The sequence below is a fragment of the Sinocyclocheilus anshuiensis genome, unplaced genomic scaffold (genome assembly GCF_001515605.1).
Source record: "Sinocyclocheilus anshuiensis isolate Anshui unplaced genomic scaffold, SAMN03320099.WGS_v1.1 scaffold1079, whole genome shotgun sequence".
Classification (NCBI taxonomy): domain Eukaryota; kingdom Metazoa; phylum Chordata; class Actinopteri; order Cypriniformes; family Cyprinidae; genus Sinocyclocheilus; species Sinocyclocheilus anshuiensis.
The window spans coordinates 2,564,196-2,587,480 of record NW_015548207.1 but is presented as its reverse complement, the minus strand read 5'-3'; the positions used below and the strand labels follow the sequence as shown (position 1 = coordinate 2,587,480).

At 36.1% G+C, this 23,285-nt stretch overlaps 2 protein-coding genes across 4 annotated transcripts in view; both read right to left on the bottom strand.

Annotated features, from left to right (window-relative positions):
* Nucleotides 1-1,206: 1,206 nt before the first annotated feature.
* Nucleotides 1,207-7,027, bottom strand: LOC107653628 (antithrombin-III-like). Of its 2 annotated transcripts, none has more exons than XM_016440399.1 (8): nucleotides 6,893-7,027; nucleotides 6,058-6,474; nucleotides 5,764-5,979; nucleotides 5,548-5,685; nucleotides 2,400-2,618; nucleotides 2,139-2,313; nucleotides 1,845-1,909; nucleotides 1,207-1,724 (listed from the first exon to the last, which is right to left on the bottom strand). In XM_016440399.1, exons 2-8 carry the CDS (start codon nucleotides 6,415-6,417, stop codon nucleotides 1,545-1,547), a joined length of 1,353 nt encoding a protein of 450 aa, XP_016295885.1. In that variant the 5' UTR covers nucleotides 6,418-6,474; nucleotides 6,893-7,027; the 3' UTR covers nucleotides 1,207-1,544. The 2 variants fall into 2 exon arrangements, with proteins under 2 accessions (XP_016295885.1, XP_016295884.1); XM_016440398.1 differs by having other exon boundaries at nucleotides 6,058-6,418; nucleotides 6,893-7,026.
* Nucleotides 7,028-12,449: 5,422 nt separating this feature from the next.
* The window catches only part of LOC107653627 (roquin-1-like), a 19,424-nt gene continuing 8,588 nt past the window's right edge, over nucleotides 12,450-23,285 (bottom strand). The window contains exons 6-20 of one of the 2 annotated variants that reach the window (XM_016440396.1): nucleotides 22,858-23,058; nucleotides 22,345-22,477; nucleotides 22,131-22,249; nucleotides 21,142-21,254; nucleotides 20,776-21,063; nucleotides 19,346-19,548; nucleotides 18,925-19,250; nucleotides 18,679-18,840; nucleotides 17,202-17,339; nucleotides 14,545-14,761; nucleotides 14,371-14,455; nucleotides 14,164-14,266; nucleotides 13,421-13,552; nucleotides 13,052-13,143; nucleotides 12,450-12,835 (exon numbers count right to left, since the gene is read on the bottom strand). In XM_016440396.1, coding sequence (XP_016295882.1) covers nucleotides 12,679-12,835; nucleotides 13,052-13,143; nucleotides 13,421-13,552; nucleotides 14,164-14,266; nucleotides 14,371-14,455; nucleotides 14,545-14,761; nucleotides 17,202-17,339; nucleotides 18,679-18,840; nucleotides 18,925-19,250; nucleotides 19,346-19,548; nucleotides 20,776-21,063; nucleotides 21,142-21,254; nucleotides 22,131-22,249; nucleotides 22,345-22,477; nucleotides 22,858-23,058 — 2,469 coding nt within the window. In that variant the 3' untranslated portion in view covers nucleotides 12,450-12,678. The remainder of the gene's footprint in view (nucleotides 12,836-13,051; nucleotides 13,144-13,420; nucleotides 13,553-14,163; nucleotides 14,267-14,370; nucleotides 14,456-14,544; nucleotides 14,762-17,201; nucleotides 17,340-18,678; nucleotides 18,841-18,924; nucleotides 19,251-19,345; nucleotides 19,549-20,775; nucleotides 21,064-21,141; nucleotides 21,255-22,130; nucleotides 22,250-22,344; nucleotides 22,478-22,857; nucleotides 23,059-23,285) is intronic. The other variant, XM_016440397.1, reaches the window with a different exon arrangement.

The window sequence follows — 23,285 nt, the reverse complement described above, 5'->3', positions numbered from 1 at the left end:
ATCCAGGAAATAATATGTCTTAGGCAGCAGTTTTACCACAAATACAGACAAGTGATACCACCACAACCACCAGACATACTTAATTGTGTCTGGCTGCTTTACAGTGAAACAAGCTTATTGCGACCGATTCCCTGACATAACATTCATTGCGACCCATTTAACAGATGCATCATTTTAAGTTAGAACAACTTGAATAGCAACAAATAAAAAACAATAAAAATAATCAACTAACTACGACCATCTAGCCCTCTATTAAACATTAAAGAATTATTTCATCATACGTTTAGCTTACTCAGTAGTGCTGCATTCTTAGTTGAACCGCTTGAGCGGGAAGTTTGTGTGTCAGATGTAACAATTAAAATGCGACTTTGTGAAACGGACTGTCCTAAATTGTTGCTATAGTAGCATCATATTAATGCTAGAAAGCCTATGCATTTGGCAACTGTATTTTTTTAAATAAAGCATTATATTTAATAAATAAAATCTATTTTCACACTCATCTTGAGTGAGGGGGCGACGCCCCCCCGTGGCACCGGCCCTAGCCGGAGTAAGGTGTTGGATCTGGGCCAGAATTAAAATTGAAGTGGCCCAAATTTGGGCCAGTTCTGCTTTATTTGGTTTATTCATGGCTGACATTGGGCCTTCCTTTGGCTTGCTTGTGGCCCAAATCTGGCAAACAGGAGCGGACTGCCCAAGTGCCATCATTCCATGTGGTATGTGGGCCAGATGAAAGTGTCAGGTGTGGGCCTGATCTGGGCCTCATGAATTTTGCTATCTGGGATGAGATGTTAATCACTTTAATTTAAATCATACTTCAGGAAATATTTTATTTTGCATATCCGTGAAATAAAAAATATATATAATAGGTATTTTTTTTTTTTTTAATTCCAAAACATAAGCATTATTGTCTTAGAAGTCAGTTACTCTAATTTTAATAGCAAACCAGTATATTTATTGAAAAAGTAAATGTTTAAAATGTAAAATTTTAGAAATTATATTCGTAGGTGATTAAGGTATAATTACTTATTTGCAATTAATCTGAGTTTATGATTACTTAAAATTTGAGACTTCTCACATTTAAAATGGTACAGCAATCAGAATCATTAATAATGTGAATGCCATTTTCACAATAACCACTGTGTTTTTTTCCCTCGCTGGCAGTGTGTCAAGTCCATTCTTCTAAATAGAAATAAAGCACTTTAAGTGTAACTGTGAAGGATTTTTAATTATGTTCTTTAAGTGTACAATTATGTAAGCCCAGATTGTGTGATACTGCTAAACCCAAATTTCTAATATGAAAAAATAAACCTTTTTTATCCTTGTTCTGTGCCTGTACATATTGCTTTTATTTCTTTCTGTTTCAAATCCTCTTTGCTTCTCTTGATGTCTTTGTTTCCAGTGCTTGCTTGGTTTACTGAGAAAACAATATATTGTGACAACGTTCATTATTAAGCAATAATGAAGAAACAAGGCCGCCTTGTCAAGTTAAAAGTGAGGACGATCAATAACCGTCGTCTGCATGTTGGATCCATATCCAATCCATATTAGCTGCTCCCACAAGGATTTGCAACTCGGCCGGTGAAGATCAAGGCATTGATGCTGGATTCACGGATAAGCAAAAGGAAGGGTCGGTCTGCAACAAAATTCTCCCGGTAGATGTTTAAGGAACGTCCAGTAGCAACAACCGCTGTGGCGGCAGCAGCCTCGCTACCTTCTTCATTCACCTGAAAAATTGGAAAACCAGACCATTGGCTAAGAAAGTGTGTATTCCATCTTGGTATGCAGTTAGACTAATAATAAAAACATGGTGCTCGAGTTTGCAAATGATATTGAATGTATTTTACCTCAAGGAAGGCCTTATGGTAGGCGTTGGAGATGTACAAGTTGGGTCCGTCACTGGCAACTATCCCTAGCACAACACAACATGTCGTGAAAATATTATTGTATAGATTCATCAGAACTCAAGATGTCACCCCAACAATGAACACAAATCCACACAGCAAAATGTAATCGTAATTAAGCCAAGACCTCATAGAAGTAGTCCATATGACTTGTGCTCTACATTCCTAGTCTTATGACGCTTTTAGGTTCTACAGAAGAAAGTCATACAATTTGGAACAACATAGCTATTTTCATACCTGGGAGACTGGCATTTTCTGGACTAAAAAGATGTTCAAGGCCCATTTTCATCAGCTGCTCTTTGAGGCTAAAGTTGTCCTCGATACAGAAACGAGGAAGCTGCACGAACACTGTGGTCTCTTTCATGGCTTGTAACCAACCCTCAAGTTTCTTGAGGTTCATGTTTTCCACCACCTTAATTGGATGCAGTTTTGTTAGGTAGGACTAGAGGAGAAGATTTTTGAGGAGAACATTTTGTCTACTGTTTATAGTCGACTTACTTCCGACAGGGTTGTACCTTCAAAAGGTAATATGAGCACCATTGTGATGTCAGCACCATTGTAGGGCAATTCAAGAATCTTCACCTTGTCATCATTGATTTTGGCATACTGGAATGTCCTCTCTTGGTACATTATGGACACTTGACACTTACGGGTCTCGCTAACGTGAAAGTCTGAATTCATGACATTTTGCTTATCAAATTTGTGTTTCCATTGACCCTGGAACACAAAAACCAGATTGCAACAGAGTTCACAAGTCAGGGGAGTTCAGTCCTGCTCCTGGAGGACCACTTTCCAGAGTTTAGCGCCAACATACTTTGCCTGGAAGTTTCTAGTGATCCTGAAGAATTTGTCAAGGTCTTTTACTGTACATGAATAGAATGAATGAAACTTTTAACCCTCTGGTATTTTTCATTTGGGGGTCAGACTTGTGTTGTTTGCGATCAAAAGTGTGTGTCTATTTTGTACTCTTGATATTTTGGAGTGTCATCCCCTCATCGCTGTGCACTTTTTTTCTGCATTGTGAATGATTTGTAGATTGTACACAAAAAAATCTGTATTTTTTTTTTGCGTATTTTCCATTCATTTCCAATAGCGGTCATTTTTGACCACGAACAACAGAAGTGTGACTATTTTTTTAAACAACCATTTAGCTTTTTCAAATCAAGTCCACAATTTTTTTTGTGGTCACATAGTGATTGCCATAAAAGTCATAGAGTTTTGTACCATTCCGATGAAGTAGCGATTTAAAAAAAAGAAAAAAAATTCAATCTAAAATGACCGAACAACACCAGAGGGTTAAATATTAGTATTATATTTAAAAGTCATCAGTTCTAATTTTTTTTAGCAATTCATAACTTGACAATCGACATCTAAATAAATTGTTTCTGAGGAAAAAATCCCTTCAAATCCGCCTATTCAGATTGTTGGAATGTGAAGGGTTAAATTAAAGACACCCATATTAGAATTCTCCCGCCTAACGCTTTCAGCTCTGTGATTGGTGGTCCAGCTACAAAATTACAGATGGCCAAAAAATAGTAAATCAATGAGAGACTAATTTTAAATGACAGCAAAATCAATCATATCTCCCCCTAGTGGGGTTTGACATCACTAACGTTATGACAAGTTCCGCTATTATGAAGCCGTTCACGGTGGAAGCCGCGAGTAACATTACGGAGGAGGTCATTGTTGCTGATTTATAGTCGTTTTCAAGATTCTTTTTTAAAGAAAATTTGGGAGTTAATAAATAACAAATAAAACTTTGTGCATATTTGTTGTAATTCTACACAATAATGACATATAAGTTTGTGTTTTGTTACTTTGGATAAGAAACAAAGTCTCATCCTTTACATTCTGTCAATTTTATCGGCAAATACTAAAAATAAATGCCATTTTGAGGCTCTTTGATGTAGTGTGACAAATCACTGTAAAGGCGCTTCAGTTAAAGCATGGAGTGCGAGTGAGCGTGATCATCTCTTCCTCTTTACTAACGTTGCTGGTTATAACTTGAAATAAACATGAATGAACATCTCATGGCTCATGTAATCGCTCAATAAGTGTTTCAACCACAGAAAGACGTCAATAAAATAGTTTGCAAACATAACGTCATGCAGCCAGCAATTCATTTACCTCAGGCAAGTCATTCAGTGTCCAAAGCTCGCTAGAGAAATTAACTCTAAAGAAGAGCATTTCTCTAAACATATGCCCTATATTAGCATATATATTCCTTATATTTTATTTAACCTGCTAGTCATGTCTTAATTATTGAATGTATATTTAAATTAATCTGCCATGAAACAGACACTGTATGATTGGTGAGGCCTATATACCAACAGTGAATTGCAATAGAAACATAATTTTATAATTAGATTTGTAATTAATGTATGCATACATTGCATTTTTTTATTTTATTTGAGGGTTTATTATATCTAAGAATAAATTACAGTTTAATTTGGGCTCTATTGTTAATTGTAACCTTTACTATTATAGTAATGTGCAAGTAGCGCTCCCTATATAGGATGCTCCCTATATAGGATACGTCATTAGCTGAGATGGATATTTTTTATCTTAAAAAAAATGTTAATTAAAAATTACTTTATTTAAGGACAGAACCACAACTTGTTCAGTAAACCACTGTTTAATAAAAAAGAAGCAATTTTATGTTTAATCCCCCTTACCGAAAATACCATGACTTCAAAACCGGGGTACGTACCGAACCATCATTTTTGAGTACCGTTACACCACTACTGTCTAGGGTGCTGTAGTGTCTGTCACTAATTTGCATTGCTGTGAGCCTTGTCATAATGTGTTATTAAATGCTTACTTTGTTTTGTTGGTTTTGTGTGGTAGGAGGGGTGTCTGTCATACGTTTTGCAACCCGGCTTGTTGTCACCATACTCTGCTGAAGTGCACAAACCGATTTTGTGATGATGCAATTATTTGTAATGAGGATTTGCATTTTACTTAAATGAGCTGTTTTATTTTGATGGTCACTCTCTCTGTGCTGTTTTTCTTGTTGCTTTTCTAAGAGCTGGAATTGTCTAGAAGAGGACATAGTAAGCTCCCCGGATGAGTAAAGAAGGTGAGAAGGCTAAAGTTTAAGGGTACGTTTATACGTCACTGATGTGCTAAAAATGGAAAAGTTTTTCCTTTGTGTTTTTGAAAAGTTTTGCATATAGACGACAACATTGTCGAAATGTTCGACATTCAGTGAAAATGACTGAAAAAAGTTGTATTATTCATGCCAGGCCAGTAGTTGGCGATGTCGAACATTAGCGCATGTGCAAAGACTTGTTTCTATAGACTGAACAAATAATATGCGCGTATGACTTCACCGTTTTCACAAATTTGCATTTTCATAGTCTACAATGGAGACGTTAACGGCATCGTTTTCAAAAACATGCACTTTGAAACCCGTTTGAATTTTCAGGTCCCCAAATCGCAGCTGACATGTAAAGGAACAGCCAGAAAAGTTTTCTGTTTTTAGTTGAAAATAGTCTTGTGTAAACACCCCCTAAGAGTCACAGTTCGTTACTGGACCTTGATTAGCAGGTGTGTTTAATTGGTGTTGGAGCTAAACTCTGCTGGAAGGTGGACACCCCGAAAAATTGCGTCTTAATTACAAGTATCTCTCTGCGTCCTCACTTACTTTGAAGTAGATTGCGTTCACCAAGACTAATATGGTGTTGGAGTCTATTGAGCCTTCTGGCAGGGTGTCTTTTATCCGGTTCTCAGTCTTGTTGGCTATCCATTCATTTATCGTCATCCTTGAAACTTCCGGTTTCCCCTGGAGGACAAAACTTGAATGTTTAGTACAGGGTCAAGGATCAGATGCGCTACATTTAGACACTTATGCCAATGTAACCTTAAAATCGAGAGGCAGCAACTTGGCTCCGTAGACCATCTCACTGGTGTGCTGGTAGGACTCATTAAAAAGCATAGATTTGTCTCCAAACAAACGGTTTGCGGAGATCAGTTCTGTTGTCTCATGCTTTTTGCGGTATAGTCGACAGTTCAGCTTGGCGAAGAAGAAATGGACCTGGTCTGAGGTCTTCTCCTTTATCGTATCGAACTGAAACACCTACATGTGAAGAATATATTAGTTATTGACCTGCTAAGTGATCGATCTTTATTTGGAGTTACAATTATTTGACCTTACTTTCATGAGCTGCTCCAGTGTGGTGTTACAAGCCCCTAGCTTCGTCATGGCGAAAGCTGTTGAGATACTAATTGGCGACAGAAAGATGTTTTCATCGTTGGACTTTCCCTCGGCAAGCTGCTTGAAAAACGAGAGGGCGAAGCGGCTGTTGGCTTTGGACAATTCCCACACTCGAGGGTTGGTGCCAGCTGGGATCTTCTCTGGTTTTTCAGTTGGATGTGTTTCAGAATCCGGGCTGCGGTAGATGCACATTGGCTCCAAAGGTAGATCTTTGGGCTTTGCATTGCAGATATCTTTGGCTGCCTGGACCGAACAGAGGGCCAGTACCCACAAAGCCCACGTACATGCCAACAACTTCATCCTGCCCAAGATTGGGAAATGGGAAACCAGCCCAGGAAAAGCAGTTCAGTGCAAATTCTGGTGGTCAGACAAGTCATGGAATCGTGCGATACAATGTCTGTAGTGGGAAGTGTGTGTTTTTTTATTTGTACTTTAATTAGACTTAAAACAGTTAGTAAAGAGCAAACTTTTCCATAACGCTACTTTTCTACAAATAAATATAGTTAACAGCTTTCACTTTAAAATCCAGAGTGGTTACAAAGTTACTCCATTTGAAGTTTAATTTACCATAGCCGAGTCAATTTCGGCATACACTGCTAGTCACAAATTAAGGTTTAATCTGAATTAAATGTCCACTACCAATGGTTGATTGATTTATAAAGATCCACTTTATACTAGGATCGTGTCTAATTGAGGTGAAAAGTTTGTACAACTGTTCCAACAAAACTGCTTTCTAGATCAGGATTTTCAATGCATTTAAACATTTTTCACGTACCTGACGTTGTCGTATTTCCTTGTTAAAGACCAGTTTTGGGGCTAAAGACCAGTTTATGTTGTACTAAAGTAAGGAGCAAAGTGAAGAAAACACTTCTCTGGATAGGTCAGTGCCCTTAAGAGCACTGGAGTGACTAGAGACAAAAATCTACTCAGGACAACCTTTGTGCTATTGATTCATTTTGTTAGGTTAGCCACAAGCAAAGCAAATTTGACTAATAATGGTGAATCTGTTCAAAACATTGTTAAAAAGAGGTGAAACTATTTTGTTTGTTATCAGCTATTGTTATTAAAGACTCTTTTGTTCAGTGTTAAATTAATGGTTGTTGCATAAAAGTGCATGAATTTGTACAAAAGACCAGAGAGGAAAATGGTTTACAATATCATTTAATCATAATCCATGCCAGAATCACTGCTGCTGCTGCACATAAAATACATTTCTTATTAAATAATATTTTCAAGTTTTTCAATATCTAATTCAAAAATCCAGTTAGTAATACCCCCTGCCCTCTCAAAGAAGAAGAGCAATTGTATTATACAAAAATGCAATCCAAAATTTCACACAGTGAATTCTTGTACAAAGTGAAAAAAGGTATTACAACTACATCCACATTGGAGAAATATACTAAACATTCCTTAATGGAGTATAATATACAAACATTTATTTTCTTATTCAGGTTGAAGTTAAAGTGTACCTTAATGTAAGCAGTCTATCATGAGATAACATGGGAGAAATCATCAAAAACAATTATATATCCTGATGTTAGGAATCATGGTGAAAAGACCACAATGCAACACCCCATCTCACGAAAAAGTCAATACAGGAGTGCAAGCAATGAGTTACAGTGGGAACAAACATACAGAAATGAGGTGGACAGCACTCTCTTTGGACACACTTGAACACAAACACACAATCATTCATTTCAAACTACATCCTACAGCTAGAAGCTAAAACACTAAAACCTGTACTTGTGCACAACCCTTATGTTTTCAAGTAACTTAATGACTTCTCATAAATCTACTCAACGTGCTGCAACTTCAGAAAACACATGCAAATAGAAAAAGCACCAGCAAATCAAGAAAACATCATCAGTTTGACAGCAGGTGCTGCAAATGCTCACAACACGACCAAATAAAGAATTTTATTTGCAGCGCGTTTCTTTGATTGGTTGTGTTGTGAGCATTTGCAGCGTGTGTGTTGTCAAATTGATGAAGTTGTTTTCTTAATTTGCAGGTGGGTTTTTTTCTATTTGCAGCGCGTTGAGCTCTCTCGGCCACCGTAACTATGTGTGTATGTGCACAGCATATACTTTCCCCTCAAGGCCAGGGAACAATATGTACCATTAATGATTTATCTGTGTGGAAAAACATACTACAGTCTTGGGTGTTTCAGGCACCAAGTGTCAAAATTCAGATTTCAATCATTCCTATCTTCTCATTTTATGACGTTTGACACTAATTAGTACTACATTCGTATTCAAAACCAACCCTGAACGTAGTCAACAATCACAATAAAATGAGCTCCAGTGAGGAAACACGGAGACTGTTCATTAGACACTGATCATAAATACAATTTCTTTTTCTTTTTTTTTTTTTTTAAGAAGTCAGCACTGGGTGGATGAACCTCACGAAAAAGTCATATTTCACCTCAAAATCAAAAGAATAAAAAAAATTATAATTGCATTTAAATTAAGCACATCTTTAGGACCATTAAGATTGTTTTTGTTTTCATTGAAACAATTAAGCCAATTTTCCCCTCCAAAATGTCATTACCACAATGCAGAAAAAAACTCATTCTCATTACAGTAATACAGTAACAAAAACAGTTCTTTAAATTAAAAACATGCAGTATTATATGCATGTATGTATGTGTGTATATATATATATATATAATTATGCATTACAAAGTATTATTCTGTGCTTAATATTATGAAAATAATATTCACAATGCAAAAACATAAAGGTTCCAAAAATGGGCTTCATTCCATGAGATATATTTATACACATACTTGTGGTGAAATATGACCGTTTTTTTTGACGAGTTTCATGAGATTCACCTGGGTAAACATTTTGGTTCCCTTTTCAAATCAATAGTGATTCCCATTGGCTCATGGGTGATCATGTAAATGTTGCTTTGCAACAATAGTTTAAAACAGTTGGTTTTCAAATGGCTGACTTCAAATACAAACTTTCAAAACCACAATAAATTGAGCCCTTCTGCAAAGGTTTATACAATCAGCGTTTCGTTCAAGGAAACATTGAAAATGAGTTTCGGTTAGGTACAAAGGAACTGTTGAGGATTTTATTAATGGCTTTTATGAGAGCAGTAAACCTTGATTTGTTTATCTGTATCATCAGACCTCCAATAATGTCATTAAATATTAAAATAAGCCTTAATACTTTCCTCTCTAAATAGCGATATCAAACTATGACAAAATACACAGACTGTCCTCGTTTTTCTGTTCCAATTTAGACTCTTCAAAGAACCCTAACATCAAAAGACCACCATCACACCATGAAACATGCTTAAATACTCAAGTTCAATTGCATGAAATGTACACAAAATGGCTACAAAAACAAATGACCTGGCAATAAATTCCTTTATCTCAGAAAGGATAGGCAGTAATCCGTTTGGCGGTCTAAAAGCCTGCAGATTCGAAGAGATCATTTAATATAAATGCTGACTTTGAAGACTGAGAGGAGTTGAATATTATAGATAGAGATGGTTCGGCTACATCTAAAATACCCAACGCGTGAATAACTGCAGATCTGCAAAAAGGCACAGTCTTGAAGTCTTAAAGTCTTGAAACTGGTTAAGCGACAATTGCAGTCCTGAAGGAAAAAAAAAAAAAAAAAAGAGCGAGTAACGCGATGTTCACACACAAATACACTAAAATCAACCCTGAGATAAAGACAGAGGTGTTCCTTTAAAACAAAAAATAAAGATGATGTTACCCAAGTGGACCTAGGACTTATACTAGATCCTACAAATTCCTACCAGAGCGTTTAACATACCTTCGCCTTTTTGAACTCGTAATCCAATTCGTGGCTTTAAACCAACAACAAAAATCTTTCTCTGTTTCTTTTGAACAAATTTTGGGTAAATTCGTGCTATCCTTAAAGTCTACACTGTGCATCACAGTGGTTACCTAAACGAAGTTGCAATATCCAATCTTGACGATTGCTTAAATGTTGAGCTCAGACCAAAGCGACAGTAATAACGAAAATAAAAACAATAGAAATCAACTCCAACTTAAGAGAAGTTCCACCAAAATAGGTGCTTTTAAGGTTGCGGTAGGATGTCTCAAGAGACCATTATATGCTAGCAGGAAGAAAAAAAAACTACTACAATAAACTAACCTCCAACTTAAAACTAAATTCTTGAGGCATGACTGCTTCCTAAGTGATGAGATCTCACCACCAAGGAAGCAACGACATGGAAAAATGCAAGTTTGAGATGTACAGTGCAAGTGTTTTGATGAGCCTAATACATTACTGATCACGGAAAATATGATGTGTACTTTAATAACAGTTGCCAATGTCTGTGCAGAATCTGTGAGCACATTATCCTCATATTGCGTCTTCACTTGTTTATTTCGGCTAGCTTGATAATGCTTTCAGATGTTCTTCCAAAATCCGCACAGAAAATGTGAAAAACGTCTGCAGATTCAACAAAGTTTTAACTTTTATTCCCAACAACATCGGAGAACTGGCTGGTGGCGTGACTCTAAAGATCACTGGGATTGACGTAACTACAAACTCAATTTTTGGTTTGGTCGGAAACCAAACCAATTCTGAATAATGTGAAATATGGAAGTATTCATGCTTAGTGGTTTGGCTCTCTTAAAGGAATAGTTCATCCAAAAATGAAAATTGTGTGAGATTTTACTCATCCTCAGGCCAGTTTGATTTTCATCAGAACAGATTTGGAGAACTTCTCTAATTTATCCTCTGCAGTGAATGGGTGCCGTCATTGAGAGTAAAATATCATTACTGTGATGTTTTTATCAGCGGTTTGGACTCTCATTCTGACGGCACCCATTCACTGCAAAGGATCCATTGGTGAGCAAGTGATGTAATGCTAAATTTCTCCCAATCTGTACTGATGAAGAAACAAATTCATCAACATCTTGGATGGCCTGAGGGTGAGGAAATTTTCAACAAATTTTTATTTTTGGGTGAACTATTCCTTTAAAAGGTAAGGAGTCCAAAACAGTCTCCTGCAAGACACTTGACAGTAAAGTGAAGTACAGGAGCTTAGTTAATCCCCCATCAATATTAGAATGAATTTGAGGAGAACTGTGATGTACATGCATGAGCCCAGCCTGTAGGGGAATTCGATTGAACCGGCCCATCAAAACAACGTTCTTCAAACTTGAAAGACGAAACGAAGAATGAAGGAGAGTCTTGAGGTGGCTACAACTGGATCAAAGTCTTTCGGCACATCTTTCAGGATGAAAAACTCCACATATACAAAAAAATCGTGGATTGATCTGAAGATCGTAATTTCACTGACAAAGTGAAGAGTAGTATATACGCATTCTTACAACAGAATGCATCTTTACGCATTACTGTAGCGGCTTTCTTTCTATAAAAAAATATAACTATACCCACTATGAAAAAAAACAGCGTGACCTGGATTGTTATTTCTATTTATGTCCACAAAATATAGAGGCAGATTAATGCATCCCTGATGACATTACAACAAAAGATGATGATTACAGGCGGTTCAATCGAAATCCCACAGGCAGTGTAGTGTAATACACTGAAAACAATACAAGGGCCCCATTAAGACTGGAAAAGGCTTTTGGGTTTGTTGGCATGAGCGCAGTTGAGGTCAAATCAGTGAACATTTAGGTTTGTGAGAATTTCTATAACGCACAATAATGTGCATCGCAGCAATCACACTGTAAAAGCCTAAATGAAGCCTAATGTATGAAACACGATACATAGTTTTGACTGTCATAAAACAAAATGCTTTCTATTGGTTGAATATGCAGCAAGCCTGCAGTAAAAAATGAATTTAAACATAGTAAACCCTGACACAAGTGTAAACGCCAGACCAAGCACGAACAAGAGTGTAACTACCGAAAACGTAGCACATTTTGATAAAAATGCAATTTTGAAACCCAAGAAAGTGGATTAACGATAGTTAAACAACATAAGTGAAATCATCTTATATGTTTTTCAGATTCACCCTGATTTACGCGGCAATGAAAAAAGACTAGTCTCAGGAAGAAAGTGAACAAAGAACAGGAAGAAAATACATGACAGCAGATACTGCTGTAAAAAGAAACTAAATCAGGGCATGATTGTGCAAGTCTGTTGAGGCACATGCACAGTGAATCCCACCCAAACTCCACCCATATTGGCCTGATGGGTGTTTGAGGCTCAGTGAGGAAGCTAAACGCTCAGGATTAAGCGAATGAATGGCGTGTGTCATACAGCGATGATGGAGCATCCGGCTCTAGAGGGTTTAACCTGGCATAAGAGAGGAGTGGTGGTCGAGGAAGGGGAATCTGAGGTAGAAAGAGCCGACTAGGAGTGGACGACTGCTGTAAAAAGAAACTAAATCAGGGCATGACTGTGCAAGTCTGCTGAGGCACATGCACAGTGAATCCCACCCATATTTGCCTGATGGGTGTTTGAGGGTCAGCGGAGGAAGCTAAGCGCTCAGGATTAAGCAAATGAATACAGCGATGATGGATCATCCTACTCTAGAGGGTTAACCTGGCATAATAGAGGGGTGGTGGTTGCGGAAGGGGAATCTGAGGTAGAAAGAGCCAGCTAGGAGTGGACGACTCCGTTCTTGGGCAAATCAGGGCTGCTGGCCACCTGTTCGGAGGACAAACTGAGAGATGACGTCTTGCTGGTCAGTGAGGACATGCTGCTGCTGACGAAACCACGGTCCTGGACCAAACTGATGGAGCCGTTTGAGCCCTCACTACAACCAAAGAGAGAAAGAAGATGAGAACTACTGTGATGGACACAAGAACCCACATGTGACCATACATGTATTTGAATTTCTTTCAGTGGATGTAAACCATGTACTTCTGAAAGCAAATCTTGACTTTAAATAAATAGCACTTACACACTAAAATTATATATTTTTTCTCTTTTGATTTAACACATTTTAGTGAGATTCACTGTTATATTTCACCTAAGAGTGAGTGGATGCTCATCTCGCTGTAGAGTGTGTTCGTCTTGTCCATTTTCGACTGAGACCCGCTTGTACTTGCCATCGTGGTTCTCCTGAAGGCAAAATAATTCATGCTCAAGCACAGCAATGTAAATCACATGACTTTTAACACTTCCTGAACTTCACTGAGTGAACCGAAATATAAAAGCTACTGAAATTACACTCCACAATACCAGTTTGAAAAAAAACAATACTTTTACAAATGACCTTGCTTAAAAATGGATTTTCTGCTCAAGAAATGGCCACAGTCGCATTAATTATTCCCTGGAAATAGAATAGATTAATTATGAATAATTCATAGAAGCTCTATAAATTGCATGTCTCGCTTACCATGGCCATCTCATGTGTCCTCATGATGATATCTCTCTCCACCTTGTGCAGTTCGAGACTCAGCTGTTCACTGGACAAATTCCCTGATGACCAGTCCACTCGAGACGACTGGGACATGACTGAGCTTGGGTTCTGCCAAAAGAGAGCGTGAGAAGCTGAATCATTAAAACAACAACAACAAAAGACCTTATAAATATAATCTTTATTCTTTACATTCATTTCTTGATGTTTTTATAGAATAACAATACTAAAAATTAAGATTTTATATATATAATAAAATTAAATACAATTTAAAAATGAAATGAAAAATGTCAATTATGTGTATTATACACGCACACTTTATTTAAATTGCTATATATATATATTTTAAATATAATTATATTAAAATATACACACTATAATCTAAAATATTCTGTACATAAATAATATTTAAAAAATAAAATATATAAAATATACTGTATACAAAAATAATTTCATATATACTGAAGTGAATATTTTATACTTTGGTGTCATTTAGTTTTATTCAATAGAGAAATAATATATATATATAAAAAAAAACTTCAATATAATATACATAATGCATTTTTATACAATTTATATTTTCATTTATATAATTGATATATTTTAATATGTATTATATTGTTCATTTTAAGTGAATATTTTATGTAGTAAATATTTGATATTTTGGTGTCGTTTAGTGAACAGGCCTTTAAAATGACATCCATCAGGACGGACAGTCTCACCTCCAGGCCACGACTCTGCGTCTGCTGGCTGATTTGCAGGTTGACCTGCTGTAGCTCCATCCTCAGCTGCTCACGCGCTTGCACAGCAGGGGATAAACTGGACCTGCGGGATAAGCGGAAAATATTTCACACATTTAGGACCTTTCTAGAATAAAACTACACTGAAACCAAGTGATTACTTGTAAAGGGTGGGGCTGGGCGACATACCGCTCGCTGAAGTGCCCCTGAGACTTTTGGTGCGGCTGGTAAGAGTCGCCACTCCACCCACTGTGATTCGCATAGGTGTAGTCAGCTTAAAAGAGAAGACAAAGACCATTCAAAAACACTGAAATAATCATGTTGTCCCATTAGCAATGCTGAGACAAAGCAGGAGGAGTTTACCAGCAGAAGCGGTGTGTTTGGCCGAGTTTGGCAAGGGTGGCATGGGACTGTTTGGCGGGTAGCCCGGTTTAGACGTGCGTGAGATGGCTCCAAAACGAGACACGGTCGGCAGGGTGCCAAAGGGAATGATGGGGTCGTCGTCTTTGACGTCTGCCGCTCTGCGTTGAAGCTCCAAGCCGTGTGCTCTCAGACTTTTGCCTTTGTCTAAATTTTGCTGCAGGGAATGGTTACAATTAGCTCAAGAATCCTATATTAATATGCTAATTATTCAGCATACTATTATTTAAATACATCCAACTTCACTGTTTAATATTTAAGAATATTATCCAAGCATTAACATGGAATAAGCCTGAACCGTTAACAAAAATCATTGGTCATCTGTAGGGCTGGGTAAAAAAATATCGATATCTCGATTTTAATCGATTCTCATTTTTACGGAACGATATCGATTCTTAAATCTCAAGATCGATTAGTCTAGCATGTTTTCAGTTAATGGATGGAACATTGAAGGGCACTTCCCATCCAATATATCACAATAAGCATTGTGCTTTGGTACTTTTAATATGAAACAAAGTCTCAGATTTCAAATTCTAGCCATTGTATTGCAGTATTTAAACAATAAATGCCGTTTTGCCACTGTTTAATGTGGAGTGACAGATCGCTGTAGCGCCTCAGTTCAACAGACGCAGCAGCGCGAGGCGCACGTGAACTGATCATCTCCTCCACATTAATACCAGTTTCAGCACAAAATAAACATGATTAAACATCCGAAGGTAAGTTAAAAGAAAGGGTACAACTTTACAATCCGTATCCTGTCTCATGTAATCGCTCAATCAGTGTTTCAGCCGCACAAAGACATCAATATAACGTCTTGTAAACTGTCACACAAGGTCACATTTACCTCAGAAAAACATATTCGGTGACCATAAACTCATTAGTAAGCTAGAAAAATAAACTGTAGAGAGGGGCATTTTGCTAAATATATGCACCCTATAACATATTCATTATCATTTTTACTGTTCTTCAATGTTTCATTTATGTTTGAATAAATCCATCAAGTTTTTGACAGCCACCATTTAAATGTTTATATTTCAAAAAACGAATTGAAGTAGAAGTATTATTATGTAGCTAACTGTAACTTTATTATTTTAAAAACTTCATTAAGTGTAATTTTAGCAGTTGTATATTAGCCTACAAATCAGTCAATTTTAACCTTCAATATTATAGTAATGTAGTACCAACAGACTCTCATGTATATTTTACAGCATTAGTTGAGATTTTCTTTCCTTGAGAAAATTTGGCATGTACTGTACCTGATATGTATCCAAAATAATCGATATTGAATCTAATCAAATCGAATTAGTAATCAAATCGCAAGCTTGTGAATGAGAATCGAATCGTGAAATTTGTGTCAAAACCCAGCCCTAGTCACCTGTAATATATGTTTATATGGTAAATATATAATATATGTTTATATGGTACGTTTATATGATACTTATAAAAAGATAAGTATAGCTTTTTATTTCTCCTCTTTCCTACTACTTGTTTCGCTTCTGTTTCAGTTTTTATAACCATTTCTTACTATGTGTAAGTAAGTTGTTGTTTTTTAGCATGTAAGTTTGGCAGTGTTATTTTGTAGGATTACTGATAAACTACTGTCATTTGATTTGTATTATTTGTATTTGTTATTTATTTTAATTTTAGTTAAATGATGTCTGAATTTATTATGTCTGTATAGGTCTTTTATTAAGTTTTTAGTTTTATTTAATTTGAGTTATTTTAATACTTCAACAAACTAAATGGAAATGAAAATATATATATTTAATTTATAAATGTGTATGTACATATACAGTATATACAGTATGTGTGTGTAGTTGTACATACACATATGTAGTAGTTTTTTTGGCGTTTGGCTTAGTGTTATGTTAGAATCATTATTATACTCTTATACCTTTTGTTCTTTAATATTTTGAATTGTTTTTAGCTTTATTTTTTGTTTTTCATTTAAATGTTAAGTTTTGACATTTTGTTGTATGCATTTGTCATTTTTATTTAATCTCTTTATTTTTAAAATGTGTATAGGTAGTATTTATAAAGTTTTAGCTTTTAGTTTTGGATCTGTTTTTAGTTGTTTTAATACTACAATTGATTGCTTCTGTTGTCCTCATTTGGAAGTCGCTTTGGATAAAAGTGGCTAATAAATGACTAAATAAATAAATAAAATAAATAAATAAATATGGCCTTTGGTTTGTCAACAGTATTTGTACAAACTAGACAGAATAAACATTGATAACCTTTTGTAATGGAACAGTCACTGAAAACAGCACAGATCTGAATGTGTGGGAGAAACGGGACAAAATCCCCTTGCAATGTGAAGCCTTTCAGCTTTAATGAACTCAAATTTATTTTTAAATGCAATTTTTGACCATAGAAAATTCTTAATTATGATGCTAAGTTGCTATAGTTGGTTGCCAGTGCATGCTATGTGGTTGCTAGGGAGTTCTGTGTAAAAATAAAATAAAAACTACATTTCTTTAACATTCTGGTCTTTAGATTTAGCTCAGGTTCCTCCTTCAGTGTATGCCTTTGGCCATGTTTTTGTTAAAAATACAACTGCTTGAGAATCCCTTATGTCCCTATAAACATGCAAAACTTACTGTGTCCATGCTCTCTTTGGACTTTATATCCTTGCCGCCAATGTAGGAACCGAAGGGGTCACATGACCAAGGTGAATATGAGCTGGAGTAGTCTGGTTCCCGGAAATGTCCAAAACCATGGGAGTTCTCTTCCATGTACTGCGAACGACACGGATATGGCAACTCATTACCAAACACTACCTACTAGGGCTGCATGATTTGGGGCGGAAAACTCTAATTGCAATTTTTCTGATAAGATATGATAAAACAAAAAAAAATCCAGATTTGCTGTGCTAGTCTGTAGGACTGCACAAATTGTCCCAACATTTTGTGATTTATATTTCAATATAAATATACATTAACACAACAACGATAATAATTTTGTTTTCTTAAAATTACAATACAATATAAATATGAATATAAAATAATAATAATAAAAATAAAATAAGAAATTACTATAATTTTACTAAAACGGAGTATTTCATTATTATTTTTACTACGTTTTAAAATTACAATACTAATATGTATAACAATAATAATATTAACAATAAATAATTAAAATGGATATAATTTTACTAAAATAGATTTCAGAAAAAATATAATAATAATAATAATTTTACAGTACCAGTTATACCATTATTATTATTACTATTATTAATTAATGAATTATTTATTTTTTTAATTACAAGACTAATTTATGTCAGTCTTCATTTCTTTTTCAAACATTAAACAATTGTTTTAGATTTATTACACGGCTCTGTGGAATACTTGATTCTGACTGATCAGTCGCGACATTCCGAGGTATGTTATCCCTCAATAACAACCGGTAAAATCTGATAACAGGCTCATCCGGGTAACTGAAGTCGGCACTATACGCTTGATAGGAACAGTTTTTCTTTGTGGAAGCTTTGCGTTTGGTTAGCTAATAAAATATTAAAACTGAATTCAGTATTATGTGTACAATTATTATGTCATCCTGGTATCGCGGATTCGCTCTCTCGTTTCAAACAAATGCAGCTGCTGCCATTTCATTACGATTGTTTTGTACACTGTAATGGACTATAAGCTAAGTAACAAACTGGTAAGATTTTAAAACATTTTCGTCTTAAATCAATATCTTTTATCGCCTTAATTATTTATGTGGTGAAATGTTGTGTAATAAGTGGTATGACTGCACCGTATCCCTTAAATGTCCGTCTAGTTTGAACTTGCAGCTTGCTTGCAACTGCTGTCTTCACGGAAGCTTTGCATTCAAATATTTAAACTCAAATCAATTTCGTGTCTAATTATTTACTTGTGTGGCAAGTAGCCGTGTATTAAACGAGTTAATGTACATCCAGCCAGTTGTTATCACTGAATAGTCCCCTTCAGGGTGATAAAAGATCCTTATTCTGCAATAACAACCGGCTGGATGTACATTATCCCTTACTAAACATGCAGCCCTTCTACATTTTGCTTAGTATTATTATTTCTATGAAATATTGTTTTTCTGGCTTACATGGCTCTGTCCCCTCATGTCCTGAGGGTAGCTGGGGTCGTGCGAGTGTGAGGAGCTAAAGGTCGATGGGGAAACGACCTTTCTGTCCTCCAGCTGGGCCATGATCTCCTGTCTTCGACGGTGCAGGTAGTCTAGGGAAGGCTGAGATCGCGTGTAGGCATTCTGTGGACACAGTATTAGGTTATGTTTTCTTTAGGTTTGGAATGAGACCCATGCAGTTCAAATATTACAGGTAATGGATCTTACCCGTGGGTAATTCCTGATCTGACTGGAGTGGTTATAACTGTCTTGTTCTGGCAGGTGCGAAGCGCTTTGGGGTGGTAGCTGCGGGGGAACGTCCGGACTCCTACGGACCAGTTCCTCCCGTGGGGGGAATGTTTGGGGATGGGAGTAGGCTGAGTGGCGACGGCCATCGTGGTGTGAAGGGTATCCGTAATGGGAGCTTGGGTTGGCGCATTGGCGCTCTGAGGTGTAGGAACTGGAATAGGAATCCGGATATGGTGGCATGCCTGGATCTGGAGCGGGGTGACGGGTGTAGCGTGGGTGCACATGATGGTGAGGATAAGGATTACCTGTTGAAATTAGGAAAATGAACATTTTTAGAAGTGCAAAGATCTAGAAGTGCCAAACGTAATGTGTTTGTTCAAAAAAATAAGTGTTTTGCTACCTGCAGGGTACTGGGAGGATTCATATTGGGTGGAGGGTGGCAGAGGGCCTCGTGTCTCAGAGTAATACAGTTCAGAGTGGTGTGGTGAATACATGTGAGGAACTCTAGGCACCGCAGGCATGTGCTTCTGTCCGACTGCGCCATCGCCGGCCACCCTGGAGTGGGAATTTATGAGCATCCCTGGTTTTGGGATGGATTCCAATCTGCAAATCAAGAGATAAAGTGCATGATCACTCGGCAGTCTCGAACAAACAATTTTGACTCAAATTAACATTTCATGTCCATTTATGTATTTATTTATTTGACAAGTAGCCATGTAGTAAGTTGAATAATGTATAGCAGTGTCGTTATTGTTAACTAAAACTATTAAAAAAAACAATAGTTTTGATTAGTTTAAAATTTTAGTATTTAATTATTTTATTTCATTAAGTTGCCAAGGCAACATTTCTAATTTTCAGTTAAGTTTGTCATCTAATAATGATATCTTGTATAGAAAGTATAAATATTAGATGACAAACTTAAACTGAAAATAAGTTGAAGTACTAAAATTAGTAAAAAAATAAAATTAAATTAAAGCAAAATAGTAATATTAATAAAAAAAACTAATTAAAGGGGTCATATGACGCAATTTCAAATTTTCCCACATGTGGTTGCTGCAAGCCCGCCGGCCATTCCTCACTCTAGCCCGTCGGCCGCCGCTCACTCAAGCCCGCCGTGTGTGACGCCGATAAACACATTGCATTACACCAAATACACAACATAATATTCTTTTTGGCAACGTCATATGACCCCTTTAAAAATGATAAAAGCACACAAAATCACTAAACCTGAAATGAAATAAAGCTAAATATAAATATAAAAAAAATACTAATAAAAATGGTAATAGCACATAAAATTACTAAAACCTAAACTAAGCTAAAATTAAACCTGAACATAAAAAGCAAATAAAAAAATATAACTACTATAATAGTATATAAATAATATAAAATGACACCGATGTATAGACAATTGGTCAGTATCAAAGTTAGTAAAAAAAATTATCACTTAAAAAAAAGAAAAAAAAAGAAGAGAGAGTGCTGCTGCCACTGCTAATACAGTTATAACAGTAATTATCCTATAAAAATAATAATTAGCCATTTCATTCTTTCTAAAAACAGGTCAAATCATGAGACTATTTTGATTTATTTAGATCCATTCATTATTTAAAATTAACAGTTACTTAATAATAATAATAATATTTTATAGTTAATATTTATAATATTTTTCATTTTTACATAGCTCTTAATAAATTAAAATATACATTATACTTTACGAAAGGGATCCTTGGCAAGGGGATCTTCTCATTTGGCAATATGTGATGTAAAAAGGTTTGAAATCCCCAGTGCTAATATATGATTTATTCCCCCCCACTAATAAACAAATAAACTCACGACTCTGGAGGTGAGCCAGGCGCACTGAGGCTCCCAGAATTCATCTTCTCCGGTTTGTGTGTTGGGTCATATGACGGGTCCGAGCCTCTGGAAACCAGGTGGGCCAAAGTGGATTCAGGTCCTGTTGCTAGGATGATGTTAGTGATGGAGGAGGGTTTGCGTGGGAGTCCCTCCATCGGCAGCCCCTCGTCAGGCAACAGACCGGTGCCGAAGTCCATCTCATTCAGCTGGGTCAGGGACTGGCTGAGCTGGCGCCTCATTCCCAAACGTTTATTCATCTTACGGTATCTGTTGTCAGAAAAAAGGTGGTGAAGCTGATACTAATGCTTATTATGCTTTACTTAATGTACTTCAAGTGCTGCTTACTTTTCAAGCTCTTCCTGAGAATGAGCGAAGGTGCAACTTGCCCCGCGAGGACAGCCGCCTTTTTGTTTCATGTCCCGACACATGTAGGTCTTATATTTGCTGTGCTGAGGTGGCTGTGAACAGGAAGTGAGATGTGCTTACTCATTTCTGTGCAAGTTATTTGAATGACCTGATAAAAAAAAAAAATAAATAAATAAAAATAAATAAAGCTAAATATAAATATATGTATAAAAATAAAAAAATAAAATAAAAATGACAACACAAAGTTTGAACTGAACTGAAAATATAAAAATAAAAGCTAATTCAAATATTAATAAATACTATAATAGTATATAAACATGAAAATATACCTGATGTATAGATAATTAGGAAATAAATAAATTTGCAAGTTTAAATTCTTTAAATTCTTAAAAAAAAAAAAAAAGGTCAAAAATCATGAGGCTATTTTGATTAATTGTTTGATTAATTTTATTAATATTACTTTAAAATTAAATATTAATATATTGAAACGTTTGTGATCTGGTTACCGACCTGTTGCTGAGCACCTCATTTCTACATAAATTAATGCTAATAAATTAAAGCTAAACAGAAATAATAATTAAAAAAAGTACAAAAACAAAGCACAAAGTTTCTGAAACTTAAAATTAAAACTGAAAATATAAAAGCTAATTTAAAATATTAATAAATACAACAACAGCATATAAATAACACTAAAATAACACATGTATAAACACTTAGTCATTATAAAAAAAACCCTCACTGAACTGTAAAAATAAATAAATAAATAAAAGAAGTGCTGCTGCTACTACTATTAAAAATAAATAGATATAAATGAATGAATAAAAGCATTTCATTATTCTTTCTGAATACTGGTAATAAATCATGAGACTATGTTGACACTATTTTAATAAACTATTTCAATAAATTAAATTATTAAAACTATTAAATATTTTAAAAGAATATTTTATGTCTGCAATCTGGTTACCGACCTGCTGCTGATCCCCTCCTTTCTTGCTGTGGTTCTGGATGAAATCTACCAGGCCATGAACGACGGTCCGCACCGCTTCCAGCCCTTTAGCTAGCTGCTCCCATGTGGGCGCAGGGGCATCTGTTAATACAAAAAACAGGTGTGAACATTCAGACATTTGTTGTTGTTATGAATGGCTGTATTGACAAATGTGTGAATGGAGCAGGCTGACGGACCTGGGCTGGGGTCGATGTCGGCCAGCAGCTCCAGATGGGGTCTGAGGCGGTTGAGATTGGCTGGATCTCCGGTTCTCTGAAGGGCGATGGTGAGTTCCTGCACACTCTGAGCAAAGGAGGCTGGTGTCTGCAACTGAAACACACAAAGCCACATAACCACATACTTCACATACCAGCAAACAAAGTCAACATGTTTTTATGCACGATGTGACGTTCGCTACACCCTAAATGCGTTCTCTACACAGCGAGGAGTGTTACTAGAGAATTTAAACATGTAACACTTGGCCATACAATATATATAAACATTTTTTGCAGACCTGCCTTAAAAAAAAAAACTACAGCGCCACCTAGTGAAATCTTAAAATAATACCCAGGAAACAATCTGAACAGGATATGTTTGGAAAATTTAAGATGTAATTACCTAAAAGGCTCTTTGAACCATAATTTTTTTCTTGCAATTTATAAACAAAAAGCTGTTTTTACTTATTATAATTATACACATCCTCATCATACCTTGTCTATGATAGACTGCATGTGGGATTTGTGCGACTGGTCGCCGTACAGTAGAGATGACCACTGGTCAGGGGCGATACGCAGTCCGCCTTCCATCGCGATCTGAACGATCTGAGAGTCGTGTTCCCTCCGAAGAGCCTCGTACGTGCGAAACTCCTCCTTCAGCTGCATTAAAGAGGAATCCTCGTCACGCTTGGTCACCTGAGATTAAAACAAATAAAATGTTATATATTTAATATAAATAAATACAAAATGTATACTTTTTTTTTTTTAGAAATATCTATTACTAATACTGTATCCCCCGGTTTCACAGACAAGGCTTAAGCCTAGTCCCAGACTAAATTGTAAGTCTGAGCGGTTTCAACTGAAAGAAACTTGCACTGACTGATGTTAAAACATATCAGTGCCTTTGTTTTGTCTCAAGATGC